We start from the raw sequence: 21,729 nt of genomic DNA, 5'->3' as shown, positions 1-21,729 counted from the left end.
GTGTTTTCATATACAATTAAAGCTGTGTCTGTATCTTAATGTGCTTTTCTTGGAATGTATGCCATATTTAAAGTTGAAGGGCATGAAAATGGAATAAACAAAAAAGATAAACAGTGGAACTAAAGTGAAACAGACACTGGCTGCATGCAGCTTGAATGATTGAATTATGGTGAATGCATGTCCGCACAGTCTTTCAAACCACAAGGACTGTAATTTATGCGTCTCGATAGCAACAGAATTCAGAAATCATGCTTGGAACTGAGGTTGCTGTGCAAAACAAGAAGACATGCCCAGAAGCGTTTTAATACACACGGCAGGCTGGTTTCCTCAAAAATCCGCACTATCAGCATGCATGTACACAGCATCTAATCAATAATTGTTAGAAACAAGTTGGATGATTGATTACTGGACTGAGTTGATAAAGATCTGGCCAAGTTAATGGTTTAGTAAATGGCCTGAACAAACTGATTAGTAGGTAAGAATAAAAGCTGAAAAATGTTTTCTCCCGACATAAAAATATCACTTATAGGAAAGTTTGTTTATGAAAATGATGCTTACAAGCAAAACTAGGACCAATTTTGAAGGACCAAATGTTTTTATTGAATACAATTATTTAGTGTGAAAAATATCCAAAAAGAAAAAAAAAACTATTGACATGTAATTCTATGTAAAAGAATACAACATGTTAGGAATGAAGTTAAATATATGTTTAAAAGGGGCTAGATTGTTACTACTAGATTGTTACTACTGAAACTCCACAGTATGTTCTTGTTTTATTAGGGCAAAAACTACTCAATCAAGAGTACCTTGATTGTGAAGGAATAAAACCAAAAGCACATTATTCAATGGTGGTAATTGATTTAGCCATTTTTTGTGAGGTCTACCTTTAATAAAACCTGTTTCAGGGGAAAGTAACACTATTCATTTCCCTCAAAACACCATCCCTGATATGATGGCAGCAGCATCATGTTGTATGAATGCTTTTCTCCGTCAGAGACAGGGAAGCTTCTCAGAGTTGAATGGAACATGGATCATACAGGGTAAGCCTGGAAAAACAAAATTATAAGCTTTAAAAGGCTTGAGACTGGGGTGGAAGTTCATCTTCAGCTGGACAGTACCCTAAACAGCCAGAGCTCAAATGGATTTTTTTTCAGTTAACGAATGGCCCAGTCAAAGTACAGACCATTCAGGCTATGTGTTTATTATGTATTACCAACCAGTGTAATGGTAATTGGACAGAAAATATATGGTACTTTTCGAAACATAGTGAGCGCTCAAAGGGATTTACACTCGAGGCACATTCACCAAGCTCCACTTTCAAGCACGCAAACTTCCATACACCAATATGCAGATCAATACCCAACTTGAGGTTAAGTGCCTTGCCCAGGGGCACATCAACATGTGACAAGATGAAGCTGGAATCAAATTTCCATTTGCAAGACAACTACTCTACTCACTGAGTCACAGTCCCCCTGAAGTCACGAGTGAAATATTTATATTTATCGAAACTAACACTGCACATGCCCCTGAATACACCATCCCCACAGTAAAACCTGGTGTTAGCAACATCGTAGTGTGGGGATACTTCTCATCAGCAGGGACAAGCTTTTAACACAGCACAAATACAGCGTAATTCTAGAAGAAAATATGTTAGAGGCTGCAAAACGTCCACCTTTGCAAGAGGTCCACCTTTCAGCAGGTCAATGATCCTAAACATAAAGCTAGAGATACAATGTAATAGTTTAGATGAAAATATATTGCTGTTTTAACGTAGGCCAGTCAAAATGTAGGCTAAACGGATGTCTCTGTTACCAACAGAGGTTAAAATATAGTGGTTTAATACCTCCATGAAAAAAAAATAAATAAATAAAAAATAAAAATAAAAAATAAAAATAAAAATAAATATATATATATATATTTTGTATGTGAAACTAAAATGTGTGTGTAAAGTATTTCATGTGAGATCTGTTTTTTTTTTTTTTTTGAGTTAAAAGTTTCTCTCTTGCCCTCGTGAGGAGGGCTGTCTGCTGCATGTGGAACCTGGCCAAGGAACATGGCTTCTAACATATGACAGACTGTGAGAGGATAAGTTCTAATGTAAGACATATTTTTGAACCCCAAACTATTAATTCTTAATGTATAAAACTACCCAGATGGTTTCAGTGCCTTAGGCTTTTTCCACAGTAGCAAATGCACAAACACAGCTTTTTGTATTTGTGTGAGTGTTTTGGCCTATCATCGAGTCCAAACCTGTTTTAGATTAAATCTGAACACACCTCATGTTGGAAAGATAACTTTAAGAATGTAGTAGCTGTAGCTTACAGCGAAAGTTTTTTTTAAATCTAAATCTATGATTGAGTTGCATCAATGGCAAGGAAAAGAGAAAAGGTATTAAAGCTTTACAAACGTTTTTGCAAAAAAGGAGCAGGTGTATATACTCATGTGTGTGTGTATATATATATATATATATATATATATATATATATATATATATATATATATATATATATATATATATATATATATATATATATATATATATATATATATATATATATATATACAGTGCCTTGCGAAAGTATTTGGCCCCCTTGAACTTTTCAACCTCTTGCCACATTTCAGGCTTCAAACATAAAGATAGAAAATTCAAATTTTTTGTGAAGAATCAACAAGTGGGACACAGTCATGAAGTGGAATGAAATTTATTGGATGTGTCAAACGTTTTTAACAAATAAAAAACTGAAAAGTGGGGCATGCAATATTATTCGGCCCCCTTGCATTAATACATTTTAGCGCCACCCTTTGCTGCAATTACAGCTACAAGTCACTTGGGGTTTGTCTCTATCAGTTTTGCACATCCAGAGACTGAAATTCTTGCTCATTCTTCCTTGCAAAACAGCTTGAGCTCAGTGAGGTTGGATGGAGAGCGTTCGTGAACAGCAGTCTTCAGCTCTTTCCACAGATTCTCAATTGGATTCAGGTATGGACTTTGACTTGGCCAACACCTGGATACGTTTATTTGTGAACCATTCCATTGTAGATTTGGCTTTATGTTTTGGATCATTGTCTTGTTGGAAGATAAATCTCCATCCCAGTCTCAGGTCTCTTGCAGACTCCAACAGGTTTTCTTCCAGAATGGTCCTGTATTTGGCCCCATCCATCTTCCCATCAATTTTGACCATCTTTCCTGTCTCTGCTGACGAAAAGCAGGCCCAATCCATGATGCTGCCACCACCATGTTTGACAGTGGGGATGGTGTGTTCAGGGTGATGAGCTGTGTTGCTTTTACACCAAACATATCGTTTTGCATTGTGGCCAAACAGTTGGATTTTGGTTTCATCTGACCAGAGCACCTTCTTCCACATGTTTGGTGTGTCTCCCAGGTGGCTTGTGGCAAACTTTAAACGAGACTTTTTATGGATATCTTTGAGAAATGGCCATCTTCTTGCCACTCTTCCATAAAGGCCAGATTTGTGCAGTGTACGACCGATTGTTGTCCTATGGACAGACTCTCCCACCTCAGCTGTAGATCTCTGCAGTTCATCCAGAGTGATCATGGGCCTCTTGGCTGCATCTCTGATCAGTCTTCTCCTTGTTCCAGATGAAAGTTTAGAGGGACGGTAGTCTTGGTAGATTTGCAGTGGTCTGATACTCCTTCCATTTCAGTATGATTGCTTGAACAGTGCTCCTTGGGATGTTTAAAGCTTGGGAAATCTTTTTGTATCCAAATCCGGCTTTAAACTTCTCCACAACAGTATCTCGGACCTGCCTGGTGTGTTCCTTGGTCTTCATGATGCTCTCTGCGCTTTGAAGATAACCCTGAGATTATCACACAGCAGGTGCATTTATACAGAGACTTGATTACACAAAGGTGGATTCTATTTATCATCATCAGTCATTTGGGACAACATTGGATCATTCAGAGATCCTCACTGAACCTCTGGAGTGAGTTTGCTGCACTGAAAGTAAAGGGGAATAATATTGCATGCCCCACTTTTCAGTTTTTTATTTGTTAAAAACGTTTGACACATCCAATAAATTTCCTTCCACTTCATGACTGTGTCCCACTTGTTGATTCTTCACAAAACATTTGAATTTTATATCTTCATGTTTGAAGCCTGAAATGTGGCAAGGTTGAAAAGTTCAAGGGGGCCGAATACTTTCGCAAGGCACTGTATATACAGGTCCTTCTCAAAATATTAGCATATTGTGATAAAGTTCATTATTTTCCATAATGTCATGATGAAAATTTAACATTCATATATTTTAGATTCATTGCACACTAACTGAAATATTTCAAGTCTTTTATTGTCTTAATACGGATGATTTTGGCATACAGCTCATGAAAACCCAAAATTCCTATCTCACAAAATTAGCATATTTCATCCGACCAATAAAAGAAAAGTGTTTTTAATACAAAAAACATCAACCTTCAAATAATCATGTACAGTTATACACTCAATACTTGGTCGGGAATCCTTTTGCAGAAATGACTGCTTCAACGCGGCGTGGCATGGAGGCAATCAGCCTGTGGCACTGCTGAGGTCTTATGGAGGCCCAGGATGCTTCGATAGCGGCCTTTAGCTCATCCAGAGTGTTGGATCTTGAGTCTCTCAACGTTCTCTTCACAATATCCCACAGATTCTCTATGGGGTTCAGGTCAGGAGAGTTGGCAGGCCAATTGAGCACAGTGATACCATGGTCAGTAAACCATTTACCAGTGGTTTTGGCACTGTGAGCAGGTGCCAGGTTGTGCTGAAAAATGAAATCTTCATCTCCATAAAGCTTTTCAGCAGATGGAAGCATGAAGTGCTCCAAAATCTCCTGATAGCTAGCTGCATTGACCCTGCCCTTGATAAAACACAGTGGACCAACACCAGCAGCTGACATGGCACCCCAGACCATCACTGACTGTGGGTACTTGACACTGGACTTCTGGCATTTTGGCATTTCCTTCTCCCCAGTCTTCCTCCAGACTCTGGCACCTTGATTTCCGAAAGACATGCAGAATTTGCTTTCATCCGAAAAAAGTACTTTGGACCACTGAGCAACAGTCCAGTGCTGCTTCTCTGTAGCCCAGGTCAGGCGCTTCTGCCGCTGTTCCTGGTTCAAAAGTGGCTTGACCTGGGGAATGCGGCACCTGTAGCCCATTTCCTGCACACGCCTGTGCACGGTGGCTCTGGATGTTTTTACTCCAGACTCAGTCCACTGCTTCCGCAGGTCCCCCAAGGTCTGGAATCGGCCCTTCTCCACAATCTTCCTCAGGGTCCGGTCACCTCTTCTCGTTATGCAGCGTTTTCTGCCACACTTTTTCCTTCCCACAGACTTCCCTCTGAGGTGCCTTGATACAGCACTCTGGGAACAGCCTATTCGTTCAGAAATTTCTTTCTGTGTCTTACCCTCTTGCTTGAGGGTGTCAATAGTGGCCTTCTGGACAGCAGTCAGGTCGGCAGTCTTACCCATGATTGGGGTTTTGAGTGATGAACCAGGCTGGGAGTTTTAAAGGCCCCAGGAATCTTTTGCAGGTGTTTAGAGTTAACTCGTTGATTCAGATGATTAGGTTCATAGCTCGTTTAGAGACCCTTTTAATGATATGCTAATTTTGCGAGATAGGAATTTTGGGTTTTCATGAGCTGTATGCCAACATGATCCGTATTAAGACAATAAAAGACCTGAAATATTTCAGTTAGTGTGCAATGGATCTAGAATGTAAAATTTTCATCATGACATTATGGAAAATAATGAACTTTATCACAATATGCTAATATTTTGAGAAGGACCTGTATTATATATATATATATATATATATATATATATATATATATATATATATATATATATATATATATATACAATATTTTACACACAAATAAAGCCATTGAGTAGACAGTCAAAAGCTTTCTGGAACCATCATTATGTTTTTAGATAAAGCAGCTCTGCAGCTTGCCCAGATCTGAATTTAGGCGTAAAAGGAACGTTCTGAGGCTTCTTTTGTAATTAGCAGTCTTGCATATATGAATACAGTTGAAGATATGGACACAAATTGCAGCAGTGTAGCACTATAGCAGTATAGCTGACATTCACATATGTATCCATCAAATGTCTATAAACCTCTATCCTTGTGGGATCACAGGTGGTGCCTGTCGTCAGCGGCCATTTCAAGGCACCTTGGAGACAACACTACATGTTAAAGAAAAGGTTCTGGATCAGAAAATATCAGAATTCAAATTTTAAATAAAGGGTTTATAAGGCATATTCTTCCTCTTTAGAATATTCATTCATTAATAAAATATGCCCATTTTTGTTTATTTCCAGTTCTGTCTTATCATATTCAGGATTCACATCATGCCAATTTTTCAGGCTTTTTATTTGTAAATACAAACACAATAAAAGGTTTGTTGTATTTATTGTTGACAATCTGGAGTTGGCACTTTTAAATAAAATATCTTTTGATATTAGAAGCAAAATAAACTGATGGATTAATGTAAAAGAAACAGTCCTTCCTGTCATGATTCACCTGTGTTAGGTGTTAGATCTGCACATCCCTGTTTATGTTCTTTGGTTCCTGTTATGTTAGTTCATCTCACTGTTTATTTTTTCTTGTATTCCTGTACATTTAGTTCTGTTAGATTTATTTCAGTGTTTCTGTGTTCCTGCTTATCTGTGTTCATTAGCCTCCCTCCTTCAGTTGCTTTGCATTCTCCCTGCCACCAGCTGCTCCACATTTCATCTAATCAGCTCTTCTTGTTCATTGATCATCTCGCCACCCTGCCTTTGTATTTAAACGCTGGTTTTTATTGCTTGCCTCTGGATCCTACTGTTTGCCTGCCTGCCTCATGCTCCATGTCCTGGTCTCCCTGTACGTTCCTTTTAATATTAAAGCCTTTCATCACTGCAGCTATGCTCTACATCTGGGTCCTTCCTCTACCTCACCATGGCACCTAAACAGGAATAAATTAGAACCCAATAAGTATCTCTACGTTGAACATACCTGGTGAAGTTTAAAAAAGTTTATATATATATATATTAAAGCAAATAAATCTTAGCAGGTCATTGTATTTTTACATTTGTTGTACATTCCAATTTTTTATTTAAACTAATCGAAAATATCTCATTTTAATTGTTGAAAACCTAACATTTCTTGAAAATTCACACAAAAATGGGCCGAAAATAGTGAAACCCATCCAAGCATTGCGTAAAAGAGAAACATAGGCTTAAAAGAAAAATTGTTATAAATACAGAATTGTACAGCAGCTAACATATCAGTATGTAGTAGCCATTTTATAAATCTACAGCCACACTTAACACAAAGGACATTTTCACTGGTTAAAAATAATAAACGCCCATTTAGTGACAATTTTAACTAGAACCATTCAATATGTAATTTGTTGCATTTAACAAACACTAAATCCAACTGATTTTGATGAAACTACATTTTCCCCAGTGATGAGCAAAGATTTAAAGGGTAGAAGAATGTGCATTTTAAAGAGAGCTGTAGGCCAGCATTTATATTTTGGAAGTTGAAGGACTGTGTAGAAGAAAACCACTATTATGGTACATCTTGTATTCCCATTTGCACTGATAGGTTATTATTTTTATCTGAAAACAAATGAGATGAAATGATCGGAGCTATTGCCGAACGTTATTTAAATCTACTTTCCAATTTCACTCTTGCATATTTCCTCTGCACCAACAATCTGCACGCAGTAGATTTTTAAATATATGGGCTATTTGTCATGACCAGAGTGCAATCAGGGGGAAAATTACAGCCACATCGCCTTCAAATTCTTTAGACAGTGTTTTCCTCCAGGAGAAAACCATCATTAGTAACACTTGAAGCTCAGCAGTCAATGCATGTCCCTCACAGATAGCGTTTTGGGAAACTTACTGATATCCTATTTATCTTAAGTGCAACCTAAACTACACTTTTAGTAGAATGTTTTAGGCGATAAGGAACTAATCTGAAAAAAATCTTCCCTAAATTTTCACGGATTATCAGATCTAAGCACCTGCTCACTTGAGCACTGAAATGAAGACGACTACTGTACACAGAAAATCAAAATCCGCTCACTCAAGAAAAAAATTATTGTAGCTGATTCATTTATGCATTTTTTTGAGAAGCTTGAGTCATATTTACAATGCATCATCAGAAGAAAGTGGTTTGTGTAAACGTGGCTTGATAAACAAAAAATATACATGTCCTCAGCTTCACACAGCCTGGTCAATGTGGAAATTATTTTCTGATTTTCTTTGCTGATGTACAAAAATATTAAAGGAAATAAATTACGCTAAACACAAGCAGTCAGGGTAAATAATTAGGAAGTAATACATTTCGAAACACCACAAAATGTGGTCAGTCCTGCACACTTTAAACCAAACATACAAACAGATAAAAATGAAAACAACAAAAAAAAGTGTTTAAAAACAGAATTGAAATGAGCTCGTAAACCTGAGAGCCAAGACTGCAGGATAATTCAAATAAATAAACAGTTCAAGGTTCAAGATTAAAGACTCAGTTTAGGAATCATTATGCAGCTTATATTCCACCATAAAATTACACTCACTCCTATTTATACATGAATGAATAAATAATCAAGTCCAAGAATAAAACTATTTTTCATGGTGGAGTGTGGAGGATGAGTTCATTCTCACACCCCGAGGAAAGAAGCTGCTCCAAAGTTTGTCAATACAACAGCAGCAGAATGAGCAAGCTGTGGCTGGAAAGTCTTTATTCTATTAGCATCCACTGTTATTCACAAACACCTCCACTCCCCGATATTACTGATTTTCCTCCAAGGGAAGTGTAACATGTAAAAGTTGTTTCTCAGCTTGCAGTGTATATATATATATATATGTTATATTTTATGATATTTCTTTTATTTAGCAGAGAAATGTACAAGTTAGAAGCACATTTGAAGCAATGTAGGTTTTAGAATCATTGTGTGATCTGGACTAATTAGGAATCAAACAAGCAACCCACTACCAAAAACATGACAGCTCCAACTCGAGAGTTGCAACTTCATAATATGTCACAGTGGTTACAAATGTTGGTATCAGGGGCTCACTGTGGCTCTTTCAACCCTAAGTAGAACGTTTGGAGCTCATCTCCATAATCAATATAAATGGGATTTCTAATCCTTTCCTTTTCCACTAAAGACAGAAAATATTCATCATGAAAGCCTGGTAGTGAAACGCTTCAAAAAGCAGAAAGAAACAGGAGAAGGGGAGAAAAAGAGTAGCCAAATTATTAAAAACTGCATTTAAACTCAAACAGGCTGTTCCTCAGCTAATCAAACTTTTATGAACATTAGACTTAAAAAGTACCTAAACAACACAGAAATCAAAGCATCATATTTTAAGGCATTAGGTCATAAAGGTGCGAAAATGCTTTCTGACTTTGAATGTGGAAAGATTGTTAGACTGGAGAAGCAAGCCTGATGCACTATTGCTGCCGAGGTTGGATGTAATAAGACAGTCACTTTAAATGTCTTTAACCGTCATGAGGGTTATGAGCAGTGTTGGGCATGTTACTTTAAAAAAAGTAATTAGCTATAGTTACTAGTTACTTCTCCCAAATAGTAACTAGCAACAAAAGTAGAGTTAGTAACAGAGTTACTCCACTATAAAGGTAATTAGTTAACAGGGAAAGTAACTATTGTGTTATTTAGTATAAATATGTCTAAGAATTTATTTTATTCTAAGGTTTCACAAGCCAGTTGCATTAAGTGGTATTACATGGAAGTATAGTAGCCTTTAAACTTTAAATATTTACTTCACATGAACATTCTTTCCTTTTACCACTGGTAGTGGCTGCACTTCCACCTTGAAAACGCAATCTTTCCCTCCAGATCCGCCATTGTTGCAGCTTACATGAGCAGGTCTGTTTTTGTGTGTAAACTGCTCTGATTGGCTTACAATGAAAGCTTACTCTACCTTAGCCAATCATCATCACTTATGTAATTGTCTTGCCCCTCGCTCCGTCCTTCACCAAAGTAAAAAAGCTTAGTTGGCAGATGAATGAGTAGCTTTAGATTATAATGCCCCCATTTAATTGTCAGTAACAGCATTGTAACGCTGAAAAAAGTAATTAATTTGATTACTCGTTACTGAAAAAAGTAACGCCGTTTATTTTAACGCTACCATTCCCATCACTGGTTTTGAGACAAAAAAGTGGTAGTTCCAAAATATTTTCACCTGCCCTGAGTTGAAGGATCTACCAGACTGTCTGTGAAGACACAGGCTAATCCTTGGCCCAAACTAAGACCATTACTGATGCCATCTGTAGCCCAATAACCAGAAGGTAGAAGACATCTGAAAGAGAAAGTCTTCAAGAACAAAAAATATCTTCTAAGACTATTTCTCTTCCCACACTAAAAGCTTTCCCAATTTAACTTTGATAGGGAGTGTCTCACTGGACATGTTTTTAGCAACACACAGCAAAAGGGACTCCATCGTGATCTGGGAGCTTTCTATTGATTCTGTAGAAGTGGCACACACATGTGGTTTACATGGTGTGCATTCCTCAACATGCTGTGCTCAGGAAGCAGAATCTTTCAATATGTCTAGAAAAATCAGTGGCAGGTTTCCTTATGATGATCAACATGTGGTTTCTACTGGGTTTAATGTGTAGAAGGGCAATGTGGGAACATAACTTCTTCCAATGATGTTTAACCAAAGGCTGAGACACATTACTGTGACAGATTTTTGGTGTTTGGGGCATTTTGCAAACTGGTATTTTATGAATACAGAAATAAACTTATGGCCTGAATTGGCTTACACTTGACTATTACAGAGCTGCATTTAATCGTACCTAAAACATGTAATTATATCTCTCCGGTGCTCTGAAATGACTTGAACTGGCACTTAACGAATTGAATATGCACCTCAAAGCCTGCAATAAATGATTTGGTTACACTTTAACTTCCAGTCGGGGTTATTTTTAATAGATGTGTTATGAAAAGATTAAAAAACCAACAGGTCACATGGAATATAATCAGATAAAAGCATGAAACAGAACACATTTGAGAGCCTAGATCTCTTGTAAATTATCAATTTTTGCCTTTGTTTTTCTATTTTAAATCATTGTGTCTTTAAATTTAGGCTTGAAAGGACAGATTCTCCTCCAGTCTTGGAGCAAAAAGGCTTCCAAATCTGAAAGGGGGATGCATCCAGAGTTGTATGAATGATTTAGGGAAACCCACACTAGAATGCTTTCTGCATTCACACCCAACATATACCACAGAAACAATTTGAATGTGGAAATCTAGAACCCTTTTTGCAGTTGAATGGATTTCATTAGTATGTAAGGTGGCTGGTATTCAGCTTCAGCATTCTATAGTTTTACAAACTGATGATTTTTTAATGACAGCAAATTGGTGCATTTCTTTTTCAAGCTGTGAAACACAATAAGACATTTAAAAAGTGATTCTATAATGTATTAAACTTGTCTGCAATATGAAATCTTGCTTTTTTAACAATAATTTAGCACAGTTTCTTGCAAAAAATAGTTTTTTTTTACATTTGCCACAATACAACCAACAACTTTAATGCATTTTACTAGGCTTTTTTGTGATATGCCAACACAAAGTAGTGCATCATTTAGAATGAAAGGACATTTCTGAATTTTCAAAATGGTGTACGAATAAAAATATTGCATTTATATATTGCAGTATTGCATGCATTTGTATTGAGCCCCCTGAGTCAAACACATTTTGCTGCAAAAACTGCTGCAAAACTGTGAGAATATGTCCATATGAACTTTGCACATCTACAGGAAGAAAGTGTGGTTCCTTTTTCCTTGCAAAACAACTCAAGCTCAGTCAGATTGAGAAGGTGATTGGCTGCAGTCTACTGTCGCTCCAGGAACTGTACACCTCCAGGACCCTGAAGCGGGCAGGGAAGATTCTGGCTGATCCCTCCCACCCCGGTCACAGACTCTTTGAGACTCTCCCCTCTGGCAGGAGGCTGCGGTCCATCCGGACCAAAACCTCACGCCACAAGAACAGTTTTTTCCCATCTGCCACCAGCCTGGTTAACAAAGCCCGGAAACCACCCTGACACTGTCCCTTTCCCCCACACCCCCCCTTTTTTTGCTGACAGGACACCTGTAACCTGCAACTCTATGCGTTACATTAACACTCAGCTTGGACTCCTGCTTTACTTGCACTGCTTTACTTGCACAATGATCACCTGCACTGTTGTATTGCTCTTGCATCTTATACTGCTCTATATTTACTCTCACTCACTTAAAACTGTGCACATATATTTATATTATATTGTAGATATGTTTATACTGTTTAATTTGTACTGTATTGCACCGACTACGCCAAAACAAATTCCTTGTATGTCCAAAAACGTACTTGGCAATAAAGCTTTTCTGATTCTGATTCTGATTCTATTGTACAATTTTGAAGTTAGGCCACATGTTTCCATTGGATTTAGGTCTGGCCTTTGATTGGGCCCATAGGGCACACAGCTTTTTTCATGTAGGCCAAAAGGTTTTATTGTAGTCTCTTCTCACCAGAAGAGCACTTTCCCCCATATGTTTTACTGTGCTCCCTACATGGCTTGTAGCAGACTACAAACTGGATTCCTCTTAGGCTATTTTCACCAATGGCTTTCTTCTCGTAACAGTTCCATGAAGGTTAGATTTGTCGAATGCATGACTAATAGTTATCCTGTCAACAGATCCACCTAAGCTATGGATCTCAGCAGTTCCTCCAGTGTTCCCATGGGCTCCTAGGCTGTTTCTCTGGTTAATGCTTTCTTTGATCAATGATATGGACTCTATTTTCTAATTAGTTGAGTGCCGAAGAAAACTGGTTGGACCAAATTTAAATTTGGCTATTAGAATCAAGAGAGGCTGAAGAAGGCTACACAGTAAAGCATTTAGATTTTTCTTTGTAACAGATTTTGAAAACCATGTATGGTTTTCCTTCCGCCTCAAAGTTACCTGTTATTTTTTATTGGTCTATCTCATAAAATCCCCCAAAATATATCTAAAGACCCTGTAGTTGCAGGAAACATCTATCTAATTGGGAGCATTTTTTTAAAACTTATTTTAGATAAAAGCTGAATTAATTAAATTTAAAATGCTAATTTAGAGTATTTGAAAATACATAAAACATCTGGACATCATTGTCTTCAGTTTCTGCAAGTAAGTCATACATTATCGTCCACTGTAACAGCAGATGTTTGTTAGCAATATGACAATCTTCAGCTACAATCAGTAATGATGATTCAAAAGACAGAGGTTTGTGTTAACTACTATATGATTGCTCCAGAAAGTGTCCACATTAACCTGGAACACAGTTAACAAAAGTCTCTCAGCCAGCGCACACAAGCCTAAACAAAGCCTGTTCTCAAACATCTGAGCCACTGAGGAACATTCACAACAGTCTGCAGAAGCACACAAGAAGCCAAACACTTTTTAATGGAGGTGATCATCTGTAGACCACCACACTGCAACTTATCTGCACATGCTTGCAAGGCAAAACCCACAGGTAATTATAGTGGATTACATGGAGTGGAGGAGAGGTGAGGCAGGGGGGTTTAAAGGAGGAGGTGAGCAGCGAGGTCAGAACAAAAGATGATACAGAGAGAGCAGGAGATGATGTTGCCACCTTTATCCAGAAGATGAGAGAAGCTGATGGAGATGATCCGGTAAGAAGCTTAGACAAAGCTCCCTGTGGATTTACTGGCCAGCTTTCACTTTTAACACCAGGCAAGCAAAAATAAGAGATCCTCATTGACTTTGTGGAGGCTCTCAACATTGCAAAACAATTATCAACTCCAAGCATAATGATAACAAAAGGTCACCCTTTTTATAAAAATTACACCTGATCAGAACAATCCCGCAGTTACTGTGCACCTTCTCGTGGCATCAGCACTCACCGGTTTATCAGTGAAGGGGGTGGACTCAGAGGGTGCCATGTCATAATAAGGGGGCTGAAGAGGCAGCTTCTGCATTTCGTCATCCTTGTCGAGATGCACCACCTTGAAGAAACAGCAAGAGGTCAACATGACAAGAACTACTCATGAGGTCTATGCTGCAACTATTCCATTGCTGAAAGTCCCACCTTTTACTGCATATACATATAGTTCAAAGCAACAACACAGCAACACAAACACATTAAAATTAAAGGTTTCTGACTTGTTTTCTTCATATTCGGTTCGAGTTTTGATGAGCAAAAACTGGCGTCATTAATCTCAAAACTGACAAGGATTACAGCTTGACAGTATTTTAAACTTTCAGCTGCAGTGCTGAACTATTGCACCAGTTATTTTGTCAAATTAATGATTTTCATATCACAGAAATGCATGATGCAAATCTCTGAAATAGCAGAGCAGATATGTTAAAGCGACTGTAAAGCTGAAATAAAATGACACAACATAGCTACAGGGATTTTATTTCATGCTTTAAGGTGGGATTTGATTGGCAAACAGATACAAACATAGACTAACTGACCCTTGGCTGACCCCGTTATTCATATTTACATTTGTATTGCCTTTTTCATATTTTGTCATATTACCACTATAAACTTTGAACAAAATATATGGTTTTCAAAGGTTTTGAAAAATGTAAAACTCCAAACTGTTTCTCCTCTTCTCTCTGATACAACAAAATAAAATACAGTGCAAATGTACAAAAGTCAGTGTGCAATTTAATACATACAGCTGCACCGTGAAGGTTTCAGAGGTTTGTTAGAGAACATTAATACTGTAAACACACAACCTCACGAAGACCATGGAGCACAACGGACACATCAAGAGTAAATTGTTAAGTCAAGTCAAGTCAAGTTTATTTGTATAGCGCTTTTCAGCAACAAGGCAATCAAAGCGCTGTAAAAGAAACAGAAGCAGCATGGAAGAGCTGCAGAAACCCACACAGTTCAGGTTGGAGAATTAGTCAACAGAACTACCGATTGTGAACCCTGGCCATTATGGAAGGATGGCAAGAGAAAACATTTGTTGAAAACATTATTTAAGAAGTCCCAAATGACATTTGCCAAAAGCTATTTTGATGACACAGAAGGAAGAAGATGCTCTGGTCAGATGAGAACAAAACTGAACTTTTTTGGCTACGTGCCGAATGCTATGTGTGCTGAAAACTAGATATCTCCCTGAAAAAAACATGGTGGCAGCATCATAATGTGGAAATGCTTTTTTTCTGCTGGTCAGAGTTGATTAGAAGACAGGCAACAATAAATGCATGGGTAAACTGAAAGTAAACTTGATTAAAGCTGCATTAGACTTGAGACTGGGGAGCACGTTCACCTTACACAGTTCAAATTGAAAATCTGTGGCAAAACATGACTCTTCCTGTTCACAGAAGCCCTCCATTCAATCTGACTGAACTTGAATTATTTTGCAGAGAAGAATGGGCCATTAAGTTAGAACTAAATGAACTTGATTTAAGATTTTATTTATAAAGAAAATAAAACCCTTTTCCTTCAACTTCACTGTTATTAGCTGTTTTTGCAAATTGATGTTCCTCCTTGAAATTCCAATAACATTAAATAAAATAAAATAGGCTCTTCTGTCAACAACTTTGCACACTTGGATTTAAATTCTTACATGCAATGACATTTTTATTCATTACTGTCTATACCTGGTTATGATTGAAAGGTCAGGTGCCTATCTCCAGCAGTCATTGGTTGAGAAGCTGGGTACACTCTGGACAGGTCACCAGTCCCTCACAGAGCAGCACAAAGACACACAGCATAGACAACCTTGTATGCACACACACACACACACACAGTCACACCTAAGGGCAATTTAGACCGACCAGTTAACCTAACCGTCATGTTTTTGGACTGTGGAAGGAAACCTTACTCCCCTGAGAGAACATATGCATGCACTGGGAGAAGTTAAAAGCTTGATGCAGAAACACCCGAGGCCAGGATTCACACCCATGCCCTTCTTGCTGCAAGGCATAGTAATATAGTAATATTACTAATAATACAGTAATATCAATGGCGACAGAGTGTAGCCATGTCAAAGTGTAGCAATGTTTAAATCCCAACTAATCCATAAATATACACTACCGGTCAAAGGTTTTAGATACACTTTCTCACTTAATGGGTCTCTTTATTTTCATAACAATTTAAATTGTAGATCCTCACCAAAGGCAACAAAACTATGAATGAACACACATGGAATTATGTATTAAACAAAAAGTGTGAAATAACTCAAAAAATGTTTATATTTTAAATTGTTACAAATAGCCACCCTTTGCTTTGGTAACGGCTTTGATCTCTTAGCATTCTCTCCATGAGCTTCATGAGGTGGTCACCTAAAATAGTTTTTCAAAGAGTCTTGAAAGAACGTCTCAGAAGTTCATTGGGAAACGGCCAAAGGTTAATATTTCAGTCATCTCAGCAAAGGGCGGCTACTTTAAGGAATCTAAAATATAACATATTTAAAGTTATTTTACAAATTTTTGTTTGCCACATAAATGCATATGTGTTAATTCACAGTTTTGATGCCTTCAGTGAGAATCTAAGAACAATGTAAATAGTCATAAACATAAAAAAAAAAAACATTAAATGAGAAAGGCATTCAAAATCTTTTGACCAGTAGTGTAGATCTCTCTGGAAATATAGTTTTTCAAACATCATTCTTAAAAAAAATAGCCTTTTTGTGGACTTGTAACTCATCTGAAATAAAAGCAAACTGCACTGAAAGCATTTTTTAACATACTGATATGTCAATCTAAAAATATGAAACTTATGTATGCAAACTAAGGCTTTATTTTACCCAAAAAAGAATATGTTTTAAAATATGACAAATTTATGACACATTTAGTGCTGTTGAAGCCAGTTATGGGTTAAAACATATATCTGTAGTCTTCACTTTAGAATCGCAGCTTTTACTGATTCACCTGAAGCAAATCTGAGGTGTTGTATGTTCAGAGAAGCGTCATTTTTCCTTTCAGCAGGTTGTCTGTACTAAAATGACCCCATCGTATACTCTTAATGGATCTATCCACCTGCTGGGTACAAGGCCTTTGACAGAAAGGGGCTTTTTCAGGTTTTTCAAGGTGGTTTACTCACAACAGGCTCTTAACACGTGTTGGGACAAGGAGGCAATAACTGCTACTTTTTATGGCCCTAAACATCCCTATTAAACATTTGTTCAAATTTTGCAATGAAAAGTGCCAAAAAGTGATTGAAAGTTGTCAAAGTAGCCAAAAAAAATGAAGTTGCCAAAAAAATTTGTTTTGTCTCTGCAACAATGTGCTGTTCAGTTTAAGGGATCAAGAGGCTGCCCACTGCTGTTTAATTCACTTTTCCCTTTCAGTCAGCAGTAGCAGTTGAACTCCAGTCAATACACTCTTGGGTACTGCGAAGCTCTTTATGTCAAAAGGTGAAGAATTGAATGCCTCAGTGGACTGACAGAGAGCTGAGGACTGAACTTTAAATGTAATAAAATGAAGGACAGTTTTATTCAAACAAAAAAATGTTGCAGCTTTGTTGATGGTTGAACTCTATTTGGATCTCAGAGCAACAAATGTTAAGCCTGTCTGGAGGGTTTCTGTACCTGGTATACATATTTAATTTGGGGTCAGCTATACAGAACGTGCTCATGCATGAACATATTATCGGTTGAGCGTATATCTGTGGTATTATTAAGGCATTACAGAGGTGAGGATAAGAGTTCCCATCTATGTACTTCTGTCTGCTTTGTCTGGTTTGTTTTTCCTGAGTGGAAGGATTTGCCAGGGGCAGATTAGTTGCTGCATTTAGTCTGCTTGATCATAAATGTTTGAGCCGCATTCAGTCGGCTGCAGAGAAACCCTGGGGACATTCATGCGCTGATAGAAATACAAAAATTGTCACATAGGCCTTATGGATAAGCAGATGCAATAAAAAATGAAAAAAAAAACAAAACAAGAATTCTAAATAAAAGATTGTCATTTGTTGAACAGAGAGGAATTTCAATACACTTATTCAGTTGGAATCTCCTGTTGAGAAAATATTGTTCAGAAATAGGTCTTTGGATGAGGCTTCCACCATATGATTCAGCATGCCTGCTCATCTGGTGGTGGCCTGATCTCAGTTTTCTGACAGTCTGCCAAATGTTTAACTAAAATGTTTAACTAAAATGTTACTCAAACTGTTTCGTAATTCCATGCACTGTGGATTAAAGTGTTAGCTCTTTCACTTCACTCAGGTGGTGCAACTTAAATTATTTACATACCATCGTCCACATTTTCCCCCCTGTATTGTTTCACTCCATGTTACCAGCTGCCTCATATTCTCCTGATTAGTTCCTCTCCTAGTTCATTGTTCCACACTCCACTTCCCTCAGTATTTAAGCATGGTTTTCATTGTTTGCCACTGGTTCCCTGATTCCAACCCTGAAGTCACTCAGTTTTGCTGTCCGCTCCTTGCCCGTGTTTCCACCCCTTGTAAGTCTCTTCTGTTACACTCATTAAATAATCGTTCAACTCACCTTGTGGCTCCCTCGTTGCTGTCTGTACTTTGGACCAAAATCAAATCCATGTCAAAGGCTTTGTGCTTGGATTGCTACTATTCGTCATGCACCTATTCCCTCTTAGTAATGTGTTGCATAAAAATGACATTCTCTTCCATTGTTAACAGGATGATACCCAACTATAACTTTCCACTAAATCCACCTCCTCCTTTTCATCTACCTCATTCTCTAAGTCCCTGCAGATAGTAGCATCATGCTATTACAAAAACCTTCTCAGACTTAACAGTGATAAAACAGACATCCTTTTATGCTATTAAATGCACCTTGACACAAATAATAATTTTCAAATTTTTGATGACTACTGAAATGTTCATTCAAACCCTAGAACTGTCATAACCTAATTGATGCATTATTCCTTTTTCAGTGTGTTTGTACCACTTTGCTCTTTGCTCTGTTGATTCCTTTTTTGTCTTTCCACAGTGACATTGCGTTTCTTGAAAGTTACATGTGAATATAATGTTTTAATATTGTAGATATTACCAAGGTTTCACAGTTTCTGGAAGAGAACCAGGCCCACAGCATCACAATTCATTCACAGTAGAGTACAGAAAGCAGAAAGTCATTCCTAGGGCAACAAATGGTACCTGGAGCACTGTTTGGAAACCACTGCTCTAAAGCTTTCAGGTTTGTTTCAATCCTTTCAATATACAGCAAATTATTTTTTTTCCCTTTCTTTTCTTAAAAAGAATTCACTGGATCCCAGCAACATTATATCATTAAAACACATGACAGCTAAAGGGAATAATCTTGTCTCCTCACATTTATATGGATTTTGTTTTGACATCTACCTGCCACTTCCTCAAAATACTTTGCTGTTCGTGGCAACTCCTTGTAAGGGATCAATGCAAGCAGCAATGTCTGAAAAGATCACTTAGACCGTTCAGAATAAGAAAAAAAAATGGTTTTAATGCTTTAATTTGCAATGACTGCTAAAAAAAAGCAGGTTTTTGAAGTGAAGGTGAAGGTTTTTGTATAATTTTGATAAAGTTTTCCTGAGGCAAAACCTCTAGAAGTTCAAAACGTAGAGAGAACAATAATTAGAGCTGTGTCATTACAAGTTGCCTGGTGGCTGTGCAGATGTTGATTATCTCTGTGTCATTTAAGGAAACAGCTCATCACATTGACTGACAGGCTTTCAGGCAGGATCTCACCCAGCTAAGTGGATGAAGACACAAATGTAGATACTGTTCTCTGCCTCATGATTTAGAGGACACAGTCAAAAAATCGCCTATTTTTTTAGGGTGGTGTGAAATTTACTTTTTCAGTGGGTCATTCCAACAATATGAGCTGTTGCAATGCAGAATTGTTTTCTCACCACAATAAGCAACACCTGAATTTATGTGGGTTTTCTTTAATTAATACCAACTCAAAATTATACACACAGACTGAAAAATGTACATAAACTGCATGATAATTTGGGTATTTCCCCTACTTAGCATCTTGAACATCTACAAGCTTCTGGAACACTTCTGGTGGGATATTTGACTTCTATTGTTATCAGACTTTATACATTTCATTTAAATTGATTTGTTTCCTGCATGGACTTGGATTTGAAACATTTTTAATGGGGTTTGGGTCAGAACTTTGTAGAGGGTATTCCAGAGACTTAATGTTAGATGTTAGGGCTTTATGTTTCAGGCATTTCTATCATGGACCACATCTAATTTGAATGAGCTTGCTGTCAGAATGAGGAGACAATTGAAAAATTTAACTGATGTTAAATGTTTTGGAGCAAGGACACACTTATAACATGAAAGACACCGAGCTCCTAGGACTGAAATCACCCACTGCTGGTTTCAGATGAGGTTGGGAATAATTTTATTTTTATTTTGCAGCACTGTGGTCAAAAAAGCACCAGAATTTGCTGTCACCGCCATACTTGAAATCTGGCACAGGCCCTTTAGAGGCAGAATTGCTCACTTCCTGTGTAACGGCTGATTTGACTTAAGGGAGGGCCTTAAAAGGCATTAAAAAGCTGATATCCGGCATGTTGTAGGTATGTCACTGACTTAACTGACTTTGAACAGACTGCAGAACTATTTGAATGGATATTTTGGAGCATCGATGTATCTAAAACATACAAGACACTGGATACCAAGGAATTACCCACCTCTAATTTTAAGTAAAGTCTGGATGTCATTATAATTTCACTGAGTCCCTTAAACGTTTCCTAGGGAAAACGAGTCAATCTGTTGAGTGCTGTCAAACAACTTGCATTTATGCTGGCAAAGTGAAACTACAAGCTAAAGTCTGTCATGATCCTTAACCACAAATTTTAACATTGTCATGTTAAAAACACCCCACCACCCACTATGGAAGAAACGGTAGACATAAAAAAAGGATGACGTTAAAAACATTCTAGAACTTTCAGCACCACTTCTTAATTTTAAGAACTATACATTTAACCCTTGACGTACAAGTGGACTAGAGAAACAATTTTTAAATGCATTTAAACCATTGATTCTGATTCTTTTGCAGATTTCAGTTTTATTTATACAATTATTGCATCCAGAATAAAACAAACTAAAAAATAGCACAAAACGGTTAAAATAAAACATTAAAAGCCAAATCTATGACATTAATGTCCATGATAAGTGGATGTGAACTTCTGACCGCTGTAAATCAAGCTGCAAATGCATATTAATCTCACAGTGTTAATCCCTCACAATGCATTATTTCATGCAGTGTTTACTGTTGATGTGATAGGCATGAGTCTGTTCATTATGTAAACAACAGTAGCAGTTAACCTGAGCAGATTACATTCTTTTGCAGCTTGAGCCTTCTTTTTTCACAACTGAAGCATTAAATCTCTTGCTCAATTATTCCTCCATCGTAATCGGGATGGAATGATACATTCATTCTCCAGCTTGTTGATAGTTCAGGTGTACAGCGGTTTGACTCAATGATTCTGAGTGTCATAAAGTTGTGCCAATACCTACTATCCATATTATGAGTTTAATCAAAAATTAAGTGTCCATTAAACATTCAGTACTTCTCACTGTTCTGGGGAATACTGCAATTAATGCCAATATTAAAGAAGGTAGCAATTTCTGTAGGGTTCAAAATCTTTGCTTTATAAAGTATCTACTGCACCATCCAATAAATACCAACTACTGTTGGTTCTGCAAACCCTTTCTAGTACACTGTGGTCCTAACAACAGGAGTATGAAGGTCCACTGGTTATTTAAAAAGAATCATCAAGAACAGTTTTACCCATACTAGTCTCACAAA

At 37.4% G+C, this 21,729-nt stretch overlaps 1 protein-coding gene across 4 annotated transcripts in view; it reads right to left on the bottom strand.

Moving 5' to 3' along the window:
- The window catches only part of nectin1b (nectin cell adhesion molecule 1b), a 275,781-nt gene that overhangs the window by 32,482 nt on the left and 221,570 nt on the right, over nt 1-21,729 (bottom strand). For all 4 annotated transcript variants that reach the window (XM_047392149.1, XM_047392148.1, XM_047392146.1 and 1 more), the window contains one exon: nt 13,894-13,995. In XM_047392149.1, coding sequence (XP_047248105.1) covers nt 13,894-13,995 — 102 coding nt within the window. The remainder of the gene's footprint in view (nt 1-13,893; nt 13,996-21,729) is intronic.

This window comes from Girardinichthys multiradiatus, chromosome 18, assembly GCF_021462225.1.
Source record: "Girardinichthys multiradiatus isolate DD_20200921_A chromosome 18, DD_fGirMul_XY1, whole genome shotgun sequence".
In the NCBI taxonomy this organism is placed as follows: domain Eukaryota; kingdom Metazoa; phylum Chordata; class Actinopteri; order Cyprinodontiformes; family Goodeidae; genus Girardinichthys; species Girardinichthys multiradiatus.
This window is presented reverse-complemented; position numbering and strand designations above follow the sequence as displayed.